The 15,806-nt window shown below is 40.6% G+C and overlaps 1 protein-coding gene and 1 long non-coding RNA gene across 2 annotated transcripts in view; one reads left to right on the top strand and one right to left on the bottom strand.

Annotated features, from left to right (window-relative positions):
- CUL4A (cullin 4A) overlaps positions 1–14,735 on the bottom strand; it is a 31,819-nt gene extending 17,084 nt beyond the window's left edge. Inside the window, exons 1-8 of the mRNA XM_083735280.1 lie at positions 13,940–14,735; positions 10,708–10,823; positions 9,548–9,651; positions 8,892–8,961; positions 6,907–6,980; positions 6,082–6,244; positions 3,372–3,461; positions 2,237–2,319 (exon numbers count right to left, since the gene is read on the bottom strand). Coding sequence (XP_083591406.1) covers positions 2,237–2,319; positions 3,372–3,461; positions 6,082–6,244; positions 6,907–6,980; positions 8,892–8,961; positions 9,548–9,651; positions 10,708–10,823; positions 13,940–14,114 — 875 coding nt within the window. The 5' untranslated portion in view covers positions 14,115–14,735. The remainder of the gene's footprint in view (positions 1–2,236; positions 2,320–3,371; positions 3,462–6,081; positions 6,245–6,906; positions 6,981–8,891; positions 8,962–9,547; positions 9,652–10,707; positions 10,824–13,939) is intronic.
- On the top strand, positions 10,831–15,289 carry LOC310843040. The gene is made up of 2 exons (XR_014563484.1): positions 10,831–12,081; positions 12,349–15,289. It is a non-coding gene; the product is annotated as an uncharacterized lncRNA (long non-coding RNA).
- Positions 15,290–15,806: the final 517 nt, after the last annotated feature.

Raw genomic sequence — 15,806 nt, 5'->3', positions numbered from 1 at the left:
ACTAATCAAAAGGAAAAACTTAAATATGAGAAAGAAGGCACTTACTGTTATGTATTAATCCTAAATGTATATAGAGCTTAGCAGGAGAACTATAGAGTTCTGTAGGTGGTGTTATACTGTCTACTTAAAGCACCTATGAAAAGTGTGTACAGAATCTAGATTAACTGTCCAGCAGGTTGAAGGACAGCAAGTGGACATCTGCCACATCAAGGGCTTAAACCTGAATCATGCTGTCAAGTTCTCTTTTCACTTATGTACTTTTGCTTGAATACTTGCAGATTTGTCTTGTCTCTGAGTGGCCCCATTTTGCTGCCCTACTAGTTATCATGGTGCTCTGCTTCACCATGAGAGGGAACCATCAGAGAACTCCAATAAGCTACAGAACGTTAGTTTATCCCCAGTATATTCTTGCTCCCTACAGGAGCACTCTAGCCTACTATTATTTATGAAGAGGTAAAGTTTCAGGATAACAAGGATTTCTTTTTCCATGTTCCATGTTCCTGAAACCTTCCTTTACTGTGTTAAAGAGCTCGGGTTCAGGATACCAGGCTCAAACCTGAACACATTATTGTTGTAAAGCAATAGAAGAGTTTCTAAATCGAAAAATGAGGGGGGTGTCCTTTTTTTCTTTCCTCCTTCCAGAAAACTGCCCATGCAGTGCAGAGAGGAGAGATGCACATCAGTTGTAATCCCTATTCTCAAGCTTCTAAAAGATTTTAGGAGTTCAAGGAGGTCAATCCCTGACCAAATTACACCTTCAACATTCCATAGGCTCTAGAAGCCACTGAGCAAAGATAGCAGCTGTGTTTTCTTTATTCCGTGAAATTTACAAACGAGTATACTTCTGCATAACTCTCAAGTATGCAGAAACCAGTACCTTATTTATAGTTGGCCCCATTTCGCTGCCAAACTGAGAGTAATCAGACCAGCAAATTAAGTATTTAAAGAAATGATGATATACAACGCTTCAGTAATGAGCATTCATTAATAAAGATCTTGGGGGAAGTCAAAAAGGATACACAAATGTAAGAAGAGTCCTTCTGCATCAGAGCAAAAGCCCATCTAGTCTAGCATCCAGTTCTCACAGTGGGCAATCAGATGTCTGCGGGAAGCCCACAAGCCCATCTTCCGTGCCAAAGACGCTCATCTTCCATGATAGCGGAGGTGCAGCCACCCTGGTTCTTTGAAATCTGCCATTGCCAGATGTCCCCAAAGGCCTTATCTATTAACCTCTCAGCTTGTCTAGAGCAGCCACCTTGGTTGGCCTCTAGGGAACAAACTTGTCCCATGGGTGCCAGGAATGCATTGATTGCACCAAGCACACAAACACAATTTCTGCCAACAGGTATATAGTTCTACATGTGACATTTGGTACAATACAGTCAAATCTCTGCTGGCTTTCTACATGTATACTTGTTACTGTTGTTTACTGAGTAATTTACTATGGAGCTTCAGATTTCTGGAGTTGAAAAGTGGTGCGGGAATAGCCTGACAACACAGTAAGGAGGCCAGGGCAAACAGCTTTCTAACTTGCTACTACCTTGATGCTTTTCCACTGGTGCTGATGGCTGCCCATATTCGGCTGCATTATATTTATTGCCCTGACTAGCTCCCTGGAACTGGTGCTGCAGCCAAATTGTTCACAGTCCTCATTTGAAAAACACAAGGAGGTGTAATCCAGACTTGCATTGCAAAAAGCAAAATGTTATCTTGCAGCTGCAGTAAGCCAAAGCTCCTCTTGTAACTTTCAGAACAAAAACAGGTGATAATTAGGAACACAAAGAGCTGCCTTACACTGTCAGACATAGGTCCATCTAACTTAGTATTGTCTACAATGGCTGGCAACAGTTGCCTAAGATTTTAGACAAGGTTCTCTCTCCCATCCTGGAGATGCCATGCATGGAAGCAGACACTACTACTAAGCTACAGCTCTTCCCCTATCTGTAACTACAATTACAGATGTTATCATTAAAGTTAATTATTAATGAACAGATAATCTAAATTGAGTGTTATGTAATAGACAGAATTCCAAAACTCCAAACATTGCTAAGCTTACCCAAATACCTTTTGCTTCTATTTCAAGAGCGTAATTTCAAGAACATAATTTAAATATAATTTATAAAAGGTGTCACCACTACCCCTTTAGATATAAAGAGTGTTGTGCAGTTTTCTATAGAACCAACTTTTAAAGCAAACAGAAACCTTGTATTAAAGAAAAAAGGTAAGTGGTACTCACTGTGTGCTGTGGTCTAAATATGTCACTACTCGATCTGCTTCTTCTTCTAAACGTTTGTTAACATGGTGAAGGTATTCTGGGACCTGTCAAATAATAATAAAAAGATATATCGAAGGGAATTTTGTTCTACAAAAGGACAAGCAGTGTCTAAAAGTTACTAAAGAGTAAAACAGCATGACCATATGCTCATGTAATCATATAGATAACTATATGCATTGATGGCTCTGCTCATTTATTTGTCGTAATCCTTTTATCGCACCCCAGCTTTCGATCACAACAGGCAGGCAGTAATAACAAGAGAAAGTAAAACTGCTATTCATTGTGATTTCAGTTCTTTTTCTATGAACCAAAAGTAATTATTGCAGCAAGGATTCTCAAAATACACAAATGGCAGTTTTAATCTAACCTGCCAGATACTCACCCCACCCCCCAAAAGAGAGAATTGAGGAGATATTAATATTTTTACAGCAGTAGGAACAATCCAGAAATGCACACACTGCTTTCAGTCCAGACACATCTGCAGGGTTGAATTCTCAGAAAAATAGCTCTGCAAGTTTGCAGCAGAAGCAGGCTGTGGACAGCACGGCTGACCTTGACCTGCCATCCATGATGTCAACATGAAGCCTCTCTCTGGAGAGGTTTTTGCCTTCAGCCATGCTATCTCAGTACTCACATTCATGATTACTTCAGCTTCTCTTACGAGAGGTACAAAATACTGCATGTTTTATAAATTTTGTACACCACTTCAGAATCACATTTATAAATATTTGTAAATAAATATTTAGAAATGTATCTCTATATACCGAGGTCAGATTTTCTTTGCATGGAATTGGAAACATCTAAATTCTCAAACACAGTCACGTGGAAGCCAGATTATTGGCTATTTATATAATTTTTATGCTATTTTACTGCTTTCCTTTGGCTGTAATCCCTCAAATATACAAAAATCCCATGTTTATATATACAGCATATATTTAACAACAAAACTGTTTCAAAAGGTAATTGCTATGCATTATTATGACTTTTTTGTTCATATGCATAGAGTTATTGAACAATTCTGCCAAATACAACTCCCACTCAAGCATATGAACTCATATTGGGAACAATTCCTACTACATTTTGTTTAACTTCATACCTCTCTTTCTTGCATTAATCTTTGGCCTTCTGCAGTATATAAACGATTTGTATCTTCCAAGAACCTTTGTTCAAATGCATCTTTATAAACCTATTTAAGAGACACATTAATGTAGTTTATCAGATTAGTGCCTAAATTGTACAGCAATTTGTCAATAAAAGATAAAACGTAGCTTCTATGCAGTTTTCTTCTAAATGCAGGCTGTTTTATTCATTCATTCATTTATTTAGATTACCCGCTGTAATGGTTCTAGGGGTTGCTCGTGCGTAAGTTGCCGCCACTCCTGGCTAGGTTACCTAGTTGAACCCTTTCTGTCTGGACAGCCCTTCACTTCGTGGCTGTCTCAGTCGCTGGCAGAATCCGTCAGTGGGCGTTTCTTGAACTTCTTCCAGCAAAGACGTTCTTTGACGCCAAGTCTCCTCCTACTCTCCCTGCGCGGAAGTCTTCTGCGCAGGGAGGGTGTGGGCAGCGGAGGACCCGTGCTCTCCCCGCTGGTTTCCGGCGAGGAGTCCTGGAGCCTCCTCTCCGATTCCCCCATCTGCCCCCCTTCTCCACTGGTGTCACGCTGATTTCCTTCCCCAGCAGATGGGCTGCCTCTCTCCCTACTGGGACCCTCTCCGGCATCCCTCTGGAGCCTTCCCTCCGCCTCTAGCTCCAATGGCAGTTCCCTGACACCCACCATTTACAATAAGATCCCAGGACGGGTTACAACAATGAAAACAAATAAAATAGAATAAAAACAAAAACAAATAAAATAGGTACAACCATAAAACAACTGAAGTGTAAAAAACAATTCCACATCTTAAATGTTTACATTGTTTTTACAAGAAAAATAGTTCCAATATAGATGCAGACTAATTTCATTAATTTTTCAAACAACCCTGTGGCATAGGAAATATTCCTACTTACAATTAGGGAACTAATAGTGAAGAAATATCACTTGAGCTAGTTTTACAAAATTATTGCATTTCCTTTTTTCATTCTCCTTCAGTATGGGCACAAAGAGAAAATCAAAAGCTTTCACTTCCTCTTTCTACTAATTGAGGTTTGCTGCTACATTCTAATCTGAAACTGTGGTTAATTTTAACTATGGTTTAAGAAAACAGTATGAGATCAGAAAGCATAGCCTACGCTATTTGAAGTTGGTTTGTTCCACTAAACTTTAGGTAGACGAACCAGAGTTTCTCCAGGTTTGGATATAACGTGTTATTCACAAATCACACTAAGATATGATTTAGGGTGACATGCATAAGGAAGAACAATCCACAACGACTCTCAGCCTTGCATGCTCCCCCCTTACCTCTCCCAAGTGAAGGAGCTAATGGTATGATGTGCTGTCCAAACCCAAAACTATGGTTAACGTTATGCTTAGTTTAAAGAAAGCTTCAATATGTGCGCAACCGTGCAAATGTGCATCGAGCCAAACCAGGAAGTGATCCAAAAAGTCACAAAAAGGGGCAGAATGGGGTGCCTTGGAATGTAACCTCCATGTAAATGGGAGGTTGCCTGTGTTCAAAAAGACTTTCATTCCTACCTCAAAACACTGCCTTAGTGATAATAATAAAATAAAATAAAATAAAATAATAAAATAAAATAATAATTTATTATTTGTATCCTGCCCATCTGACTGGGCTGCCCCAGCCACTCTGGGCAACTTCCAGCACATATAAAAACATAGTAGAACATTAAACCTTAAAAAGCTTCCCTATACAGGGCTGCCTTCAGATGTTTCCTAAATGCTGTATAATTACTCATCTCCTTAATATCTTATGGGCAGGCATTCCACAGGGTGGGCGCCAATTCTGAGAAGGCCCTCTGCCTGGTTCCCCTGTAACTTCGCTTCTTGCAGTGAGGGAACCAGCAGAAGATCCTTGGAGGAGGACCTCAGTATCTGGGCTGAACGATGGGGGTGGAAATGCTCCTTCAAGTATATAGGGCCAAGGCTGTTTAGGGCTTTAAAGGTCAGCACCAACACACTGAATTGTGCTCAGAAATGTACTGGGAGCCTATGTAGGGCTTTGAGGACTGCTGTTATATGGTCTCAGTGGCTGCTCCCAGTCACCAGTATAGCCACTGCATACTGAGATGATAGGAAAGCCCACTCTGAAGCAAGTTGCTCACAACACGTTGCAGGATTCCAAAAAAATAGACCAGAGGCAATTGTAATTCATCCAGCAGAGCTTTACTGCTACTGAAAACAAATGTGCATAATGGTCACAAATCCCATATATTCAGGATTGGCAATGTCCATAAGAAATCCAGTTGCAGCAGACTTAACTTAAACTTACAACAACTTATAATAAGTCTAAACCTTAACACTATCTATGTACAGATGACCACACCAGAAGGAAAAGAGATATAAAGAGAAAGTGAAACCTAGGCTCCTTCTGGCCTTACTTTTATAGTCAGCATGACCTTGACAGAAAAGATAACAGAACCAGTTCAAACCAGCTGTACTCAGCTTCTCTGAAGGAATAACCCAAACAACATGAACCTTCTGCTTGTTTCTTTCACAGAGAGAAGCTTCCAGCACCCTCTTGAATTAAGTAGAAGAAAGATCTCTACACATCAGATCAATACGTTCTGCACTAAGAAATGCAAACTGACAGGAAGGCCTCAACTTTCTACACATTCCCATCCAGAAAAGCAGAACAAAAAGGAGTCTGTTTACTTGCCTGTAGCATTGTACATATTTGGCTTTTATACTTACTTGCAAATCAGACAGCATACTTAACAGACTTCGTAACAAGCTTCTATCTACAGCTTCACCATTCCGTTCTCGTTCAATCAACAGCAGGATTCCATCAATTGTTTTTGTTTGAACTAATTTATCATTAATAATATGGCTTCTAAAAAGTTCTAATCCCATATCCCTGTAAAATTATAAAAGGTTAATTACAATTTGATTTTATATAACATTACATGTTCTTATAGACCTAAAATCATATTATGCTTCTATTCCACAGTGTGAAGGCTCCGAGTTTGCTTCCTAGTATAATTCAACTATAGATGCTTGCATGGCTTGAGAACTGGTTACCACTGTAACAACCATTCCTTTTGCTGAAATTTAGATTGGCAGAAATGCATTACTTGCACTTTTAGGATTATGAAACCAGAAGGGGCATAACAGAAGCCCTGTCTAAATAGCTATTAAAGTTCTAAGAGAATTTTAAGGGTGCAGGTTATCAGTTAAATGGGAGCAGAAATCACCTGCTAAAATTCTTATTTTAGCAGAGACAGTAGTATATGCTTGTGGAACCTAGGGACCTCCAGATGCTGTTGGACTGCAATTCTAATCATTCCTGAACATTGCCCATGCTGACTGGAGCTGGTGGGATTAGGAGTTCAACAACATCTGAAGAGCCACAAGTTCCTGTGTAAAAGTACAAGGACTCCTTTACTAGCAATTTTACGTTTTACTAGCAATTTTACAGCCCATATATCCACATTACACACTGCAGGTGCGTAATGGCCAACACTGTGATAAGAGATCCACACACTGCCAACATACATACTACTTAAATACTGTACCTACCATATAGAAGGTAGCATTGAATTCTGAAGAACATAAGTACGGTCCAAAAACAAAAAAATGCTTCTAATCATGATCTGCAAAAAAAAAAACCCATAAAGAAAGAATTAATCTTCTTTGCTTATGCATTACCTCTGCCATATATGTCACATTTCCTGATTTCCTATACTCATCAATACCTAGGGTTATTATACATTCAGAATATAGCTTGAAGTTTCATCACGAGAATCTACAAGCCAAGAAAGAATTTATACAGTATATGATCACCAACAAATAAGAATTTTAAGGTGTTCTTAAACGTATATATGTTTCCTAGAGTTGTAATAATTTGAGTAAAAAGCAGTAAAATAGGCCCATGATAGACATAATATTGCTTATCTTAGTCAATATCAGCAGTTTAGAAGCAGCTGTGATTGCATAGTCAATTCCCAATAACCTCTTAATCCTAATCAACATTAATGTGTTACTAATCCAAAATTAATAATCTTAGCTTGATATTTTATGAGCACGACTGCTAAAGAAGTTTAACATAAAACATATCAAATATGGGGTGGCATTAATCCATAGGGCCAAATGACAATTAAATGTGAAAATTTATATATAATGAAACAGTATATAAATTTTGTTAAATGAATATTGCTAGCTAATATAAAGCCAAAATATACATAATATAATCCAAAATAGCATTAATTGGTGATGACAACGTCATTCTGATTTTCCTAATTAATTTTTATTTTCCCAGCCAAAAGTTTTCTTAGGAGAGTTAGCAAAAAAGATTTATCTGTGCCAGCTGTACTGAGTTTTGTTTTCTTAAAGGGCCAACCTCTGGCCCAATAAACTTGATAAGTGACTTAAAACAATGGAACATCAAAGCTTAAACCCACTCACTTCCTGCAGTTTTGTCAAAACATTATTGCTTGGGTGAAAAAGGCAACTTTATGTAATTCAAATACTTAAGGGGATTTCACACATTCCCCATAGTCAAATAGCTAGTTCCTAATGAGTTGCACCAATGTGCAATTAAATTTGAAGCCAGCGAGCTTCAAATGTGTTATGCAACTTCATATTTGTGAAACTAGGTAGCAGCTCAAGCACTCTTTGATTGGGAAAATGAAGAAGCAAAAAAGCAGGGATGCAGCTAGGAAACGAAGTTGATGTGAATTTCAAAGTCTTTCAAACTCTCACAACACAAAAAGAGAGAAACCAAAGTAATGACCAGTTTTGCAAAAACACCAAACTCATACAATTGCCCATATAATCATGCTACAAACCGTTTTTCAAAAGCAGATACTTAATTTCATAGGGACTTGGTGATAAATTGTTTTAGTAGTAACAGAACTGAGAGCTAACCAATAACTTTTCAAGCAGTCAAAAGCTGTTAAAGTGCTACAAAGATCAAAGTTTATATATCCAAAGGAATATAATTGGCTTCAGCTTTCTCATTCAGTTTTTGTAAAACCTTTTCAAGTCATAAATACATATATCTTTTAGTTAATTTAACAAAGAATCTAAGAGTTGAGCCAAGCATATACAAATTTTCCTTAATTTTATTAATGGGGTCAAACAACAGATGCGAACCTGAATTGCTTCTATGAGCTAACTGTGTTGCACAGTAGCTAGTGTCATCGACTATGACTAGGGGGTCCTGGTTGAAATTCCACACTAAGCCACAAAGTTCACTGGGTGATCATGGGGCAACAATCATCTCTCAGTCTATCCTACCTCATAGGACTGCTGTGAGGCTAAAAATGAGAATCATACATCAGCGATGGGAAACCTGTAAACCTCCAGATGTTGTTGGAATACAAATCATATCATCCCTGAGACCCCAGACCATCCTGGCTGGAATGGATGGGACTTTTAGTCCAAATATACCAGGTTCCCCATTCCTGATGTATATCATTTTGAACTGCTTAAAGAAATGTGCGAGATACAACTTTAAAAAAAATAAAAATAGAAATATGCATTATGAACTACATATAACTTACCATTTGTCTGCAGTGATCTTGCCAGCATCTGTTTATTTTCTTTAAAAACAGGAGACTGTCGAGAGAATCTGTGCTACAAAGGTTAAGGGAAGCTATCTATTTTTTTTTAGTCAATATATCAGTAGTTACTCTCTAGACTAGAGATGAATATAGATTGGGATTCTAGCCGGAATTTGGAGCTATCATTTCTGAAAGAAATTAATGCTTCAGATTAGAAGAATTTCTAGACTTTTACAGTGACAACCACATCAAGTCTTAGAATCTGGAGTCTCCCTGAAAGCATCCAAGAGGGGGAATATATGATTCTTAGCATAGTTGAACGAAGGAAATTATTGCACTGATGATTAATCATACCCCAAATCTTCAAGAACTGTCAGCAATAGATTCTCCACTCTAGAACACAATCTAAGCCAAGAGAGACCTAAGAAAGACTCCGGGGAAATTAAGAATGCAGGTGGCCTTGTTAACTTCAATATCACTGTGAAAAGATGCCAACATGCTACAAACCTAAACCATAAACAAGACTTTACTTTTCAAGATTCCAACTACATTCTTTGTGAAGCATTTTTACTTTGGTGAGACTACAGTGTATACTTTATGAACACTAAAACTATTAATAACTGTTTAGCTGTGTTTTTTGTATATAAAAAGGATATTCTCTAAACTGCAGTATTTGGGCTTTCACGTGGTCTTCACAGACTTGTCTTAGCTGTTTATACAGCATAGGTGATGCTTTATAAGAACAGACATTTTCAACAGCCTGGGATATGAGGACAGAGAAAGAAAGAGTTCAACATCATCAAGTTATCCGCCACCACCTCCTTCCCCTCCCCCAGGTTTCAGATCCTTTTTATTTTTAAGGAGGGATAGAATACTTCTGGAAGAGATATCCCAGGGAGAGACAACAGATCTCCCCGTCCTCTTCTAGGTAAACCTATTTTGTCTTACTTAACTATATTCTTGAAACAGTTCAAATTATGGGAAGATTTCTGGGCAACTGCTTCACCAGACAGAATACTAGCAATTCATTCAAGCACTGAGAATAATATGGAGAAAATGCTCCAAAACAGACAGTTCAAAAGACCCAAATGATAATACTGGGTGCAATGGGGGAAATGGCATGTCCTGGGAGAAGGCATGACTGCCTGACTAGCTGGACTCAACAATGAATTCCACCATGCATTATTTTCTTGCAGGCTCCCCTTGTATATTCATAAATCTATAAGAACACACCACTCCTGACATTTTAATAAGATTCATTTTTTAGCTTCTTGCCATAGGTCCAACACTGCAGGCAGATCCCCCAACTGTCCCATTTTTACTGGGACATCCTAGATGACAGAAGCCAATTCCGGCTTCTGTTTTGATCCTGGAATGTTCTGTTTTTTGGTCTGGTTCAAGCACTGGACCAAAAGACGCTCGCTCTGGTGATTGTCAGCAGCGTCACACCAAAGCGCCTTCCCATCCAGCACCGTGGCATGACTCTCCTGATCGCCAGAACACTGGGTGAAAGTGAGTGGCGCGAGGGGGCGGTGAGGGTGAGGGAGAGTGGTGAGATGGAATGGGGTGTGTTCTGAATTTAGTTAGGAATAAGTTGGTGCATAGGTGCAGGTAAAGGATAGAAATACCTGAATGCACCCCATGCACACAGAAATCTAGGCAGGGAGAAATCTAGGCATCAGGGCATTAGAAATGTCCAAGAACAGGTTTTCCACGTGATGTATTCTTTGTTACAAACAGAAACTCTCCCAAATCGCTACTTCTAAAATATCCATTTTATTCATACAAGTGTTTTAAAAAACCTCGAAACTCTTACTTGGTAGAGCTCTTCAAGATTATATTTAATAGATGTACTGCTTTGAATTGCTCTGACTGCTTCATGAAGCTTCTGCCATGTGTCCTGAGTGTAGTTATCGGGCAAAGTGGGTCTCTCTGCATTAAACAGATAAAGAACAAGGGGTCAGGAATGGTATATTCTTTCGCAACTTTATAATTTTGAGTGTGGTTTCTTAATCGATAAATAAAGCATATTCTATTTTTATTTGGAGATTACAGCCTTTTGCAACAGGCAACATGAAGAAAAGAGCTTTTTAAATGGAAATAAAACAGTGTGATAAAAGATCACACACCTTTTAAACTTTATATGAAACACCATTCCATACAAACACACATTGAAAAATACAAAAATCCACCAAATCAGCAGTCATTCAACCACTACTTCAAACGTGCAGAAAAGGGTACCCTTATATACACATGATCTGCATGAAGAGTATTCTGTGCATCACTCTCTCACACGAAGACTTCAGTCCTATGTATGCTTGGAAGTAAGCCCCACTGAACTGAAAGGGATTTACTCTCAACTAAACATGCATAGGATTAGGCTGCATATGTAGTACAAGGAACAGGTGTAATTTGTACTTTATCCCATTTCCTGTCACTTGATTGATGGTGATTAGTGCTCCACTTCTACATGTTAATAGTCAGTACTTTATTAAAGGGATATTGGCTTCCTCATAACTAATTTGGACCAGCATTTCATTGTGCCCTTTATTCCAGCCCTTTCATTTTTAGAGTCATTTTTTCTTATTTAAAAAAGTTGAAGGTGAATTTGTGCATCTGTATCCATTCATCACAATCACCCATTTTTTTCAGCTAATTTAAAAATGTGAGGATATGGAATGGATTGCTTCTAATATCGCACATGTTCTCTGCTGTTATTCTTTTAATACCTGCAAAATTATGGATCTGTCTCTGGATGCAACTGCCAGTATCCAGCATTTTTTTCTAAAGGTCAAAAATTCACATGATGAGGGAACACACATGAACGAGGAACACCAAAATTTTACTACCGGAACAAGCTATTAACAAATGAAGGCTGCAATTCTGTGCAAACTTACTTGAGAGTGAATCCCACTGAACATATTGGGACTTGTTTCTGTGGAAACATGCATAGGATTCCCCTGTACGTGTAATACCTGTTGCTGCACATATATTCTAAAATGAACTATCATGTATGTATATGTCCCTGAATTTGTTATGCAGCACTAAAGTGGGTAAGGGTGAGAAAGAAGGGTTTGGCTAACTAAGTTTAGGCAAGTAACAATGTTTTGTGAAAAAAATACAAAGCTCAGCTTCATAGGAGTGAAATCTCTCTTTTGGAGATGTTTAACTGGACACATGAGACAGATAGGTAGCCGTGTTGGTCTGCCATAGTCAAAACAAAAAAAATTTCTTCCAGTAGCACCTTAAAGACCAACTAAGTTAGTTCTTGGTATGAGCTTTCGTGTGCATGCACACGAAATACGTGTGCATTTTAGAATATATGTGCAGCAACAGGTATTACACGTATCTGAAGAAGTGTGCATGCACACGAAAGCTCATACCAAGAACTAACTTAGTTGGTCTTTAAGGTGCTACTGGAAGGAATTTTTTTTGTTTGGACACATGAGAGGTATAGATGCTTGAGAGTGTATACTTCAGATTGAAAGAATTAGTTGTTCCTTAGCATACTTTAACTTCCTCAACATTTCAGGGGATGTCTACAGATTCTAATTTGTTAATGATAGAGTACGGAAGCAGTGGATAGCGGTTAGACACAATTAAACAACATGCAGTACACAGCAGCTTGCTGTCATTTGGTGGACTGCAGACAATGCAGCAGGACACCAAGCAACAGATGAAGGAAATATGATACTTAAAACTGCCTCTGTGATAACAGTAACAAAATCTAGTTTCACTCTTATAGAGAGGTCCCATGTGGACAGTAAAGTGAGGAAAGGGCAATGGATGTCACACGTCAATGCAAGCCAAGGAGGCCTGTGCTCCTGATTGGCTGCCAGTGACTGATCTGACCAGGCAAAGTGCCAAACACTCTTATACTCCTGCATGTCAAACAAGGAAAAGTTGCTTAGAGTCCTTGGTCTGCCTGACAAAGAGCCAGCCCTCCCCAGCCAGACTTAAGATGACAGCATGTACATCTGTATGGTAAATATCAGGTTTCCAGCATTCAGGTTTATTTACAAGCAAGCTTGTATGTATGCAAGCAAACACACATACACACACTCTTGCATGCCTGAAGAGCTTTTTAAAATCAAGGAACACTTCTGGAGTTCTGCTGACTCATATTAATAAGTCAACAGCATTACGATCAAAATATGTGAATCTTAAAAGATACAGAGAAGTAAGACTGTTTTCACAAATCAGTTTTAAAATTGCTTGCTGTCTGTTAGGTCAAATGTCACTTTTAATGCCACATGTGAAAATGTTCTGAGCTACATTCACAAGATGTACTCCAAAAATTTTTTTTAGAGAGCCCCATCCCATCCTCATAATTGCAGGTTCACCCATAAGAACATAGCAGGAGGCTTGGGGGCAAGAAATTAAGCTTCTGTCTTTAACCCCATCCTCAAATGCAACTAGGGTTGCAAGCCTATACATACTTACCTGGGAGGAAGTCCCTGGGAGGAAGTCTGTGGGGCTTACTTACTTCTGAGTGAGTGTGTGTGTGTGTGTGTGTGTGTGTGTGTGTAGGCTTGCACTGAAAGGCAGGTTTCAAGGATATTAAGAGATAACCACTGGGGTATAGGGCGGTATATAAATTCAATAAACAATAACAACCCTATCCACATTTGTGATGTTGACTGCCTAATGTCCCCAGGTGCAAAACAAGGCAGGTCAGTAACATTAAAACAAGCAAACAAAACCCCCAAACCGACGGTGTAGGAGAAACCATTTTGTATCCCTAACTCGTCACCCAAGGAAAACCCACTTTTACACCATTTTTAGAATCCCGCCTTTGAATCTGACAACCCCTTAAGCACATCTGCAAAGGGGTGGGGGTGGGAAACAAAAACATAACCAGGTTGCATTTCGAAACGAGCTATTCAAATGGGGACGAGCAAGAAATCAGAACAAAACGTTTGAAATGAGGGTGTTGATGAGCGCGACACGTTCACTTGCAAAAAAACAAAACCCAAACAGGGGAGACGAGTCCCACACGCCAACATCTCCTTCCATCTCCAGCATCCTAGATGCGCTTGCACACCCACCTCTGAAGTTCTTGATCACTAATTTCTTGGACGTGGCCCCTCCACCAGCAGCTCCAGAGCCGGCCGGCCCGCTTCGGACGCCGGCCACAGCTGCCAGGGAAGCGGGCTTGGTGAAGCCGTTGGTGTGCCCCACCAGCGCCGACAAGTGCTGCTTCTTCTGGGGCTCGCCGGCCATGTTCGACCCAGCAATCCCGGGGGTGGGTGGGGTGTAGATTTCCCTTGGTGCCCCTCCCTCCTTCCCTCCGGCTTTCCTCTCAGTTTTGAACGACGGCTCTCAAAAGAGGGCGACGGTAATAACAACAACGGTAAAGATCCTCGCCGCCAACAGGGCGCCGCCTCAGCGACCCAGGCGCTTCCATGAGGGGCGCGCGGAAAGCGAAGAAGGAAAAGGCCGGAGCGGCGCCCGCTTCCCGGCCGCTGGACTCGGCGTGGGGGAACAGCGACGAAGCGGCAAGCTGCAGACGACGACGCCCCCGATGTCGCCTCACAAAATGGCTCCTTTGGTCCACTCGGGTGAAGGCCGAAGCTGCTGCTGCCTCCGCCGCGGGTCGGGGCGGCTGCTGAAAGCAAGGCCGAGGCGGCGGATGCGCCTCGCCGGGGCAGATACCTACGACTTCCTCGGCCCGGAGGAGGGCTCTATCCTGCTGTCACGGGACTCGGGCAGAGGCCAGGCAAGGGGGTGGTGGGAGGCAACTGGCGAAGCAGCACCTCCGACACCGCCGCCGTTTCCACAGCAGCAGCTCGGCGTTAGGCAGGCCAAGGCCGCAATCCTATATCCACTTACCTCAGGGGTGGGGGTGGGCGGTGCGCGGGCGAGGGAGGCGCTATTTCTGCTTTGTTTTGCTCTTACGTTGTGTGGTTTTTTGCACAGTAAAAGGGCGCCGTGTGATTCTTTGCATTGTGAATTAAACGGAACGACAAATCAATCAGTCAAACAAATAAATCAAACAGACAAACCACCCCCCCATCTCCTTTGAACTCTACGCAAGTTCATTCTGAGTAGAGAAAGAGAAGCCAGGTTTATTTGTCGTGGGAACAAGCTGATACTGTATAGTAAGGTCACCAGACGCCCTCGTTTCCCGGGGACAGTCCCCGGATTTACAAGTCTCAAGACCAAGCAGAAGAAACTGCGAGATTGGCATTCTGTCTGCCTCGGGAGACAATGGAGGAGAAGTGGGGTGAAGACAAAAAGTGCTGGGAGTTTAGTCCCATCTGGAGGGCTGAGTTTGCCTATGCCTGCTGTAGAGCTACCCATAGGGGAGAGACATGTTTTGTTGCAGCCGGGGCAGGTGGAAGCCTCTGGGATGTGCTGCTGATTATTATTATTAAATGAATTTATATACCACCCTATATCCGGATGTCTCAGGGTGGTTCACTGATGCACCATTCACAGTGAGCAAAGATAATGAAGCCATGACATTGACAGTTTATTTTCAGTTACAGATAGGTAGCCGTGTTGGTCTGCCATAGTCAAAACAAAAAAAATTCCTTCCAGTAGCACCTTAAAGACCAACTAAGTTAGTTCTTGGTATGAGCTTTCGTGTGCATGCACACTATCTGAAGAAGTGTGCATGCACACGAAAGCTCATACCAAGAACTAGTTTATTTTCAGTTATTTTCCTAACATGGGGTTTGCCATTTTGCAGCTGCAGAACAGCTTTCAACATTTTCACTGAGCTATCTAGCACAACTCAAATATCTCTTTCCCTGTCAGTCACTACTATTTCAGTGTATAAATAATATATATGTGTACACTGCTCAAATGTACAAAACTTCACAATTGCTTACAAGGGGTAGGGCCTTTTAGCTGGGCTAGAACTATGTTGATAGTATAAGTTTGAACACAAAGTAAGACATTCATATCTGT

Source organism: Podarcis gaigeae (assembly GCF_964106915.1).
Source record: "Podarcis gaigeae genome assembly, chromosome: 4".
In the NCBI taxonomy this organism is placed as follows: domain Eukaryota; kingdom Metazoa; phylum Chordata; class Lepidosauria; order Squamata; family Lacertidae; genus Podarcis; species Podarcis gaigeae.
The sequence above is the reverse complement of the archived record's forward strand: the minus strand, read 5'-3'. Positions and strand labels throughout refer to the sequence as shown.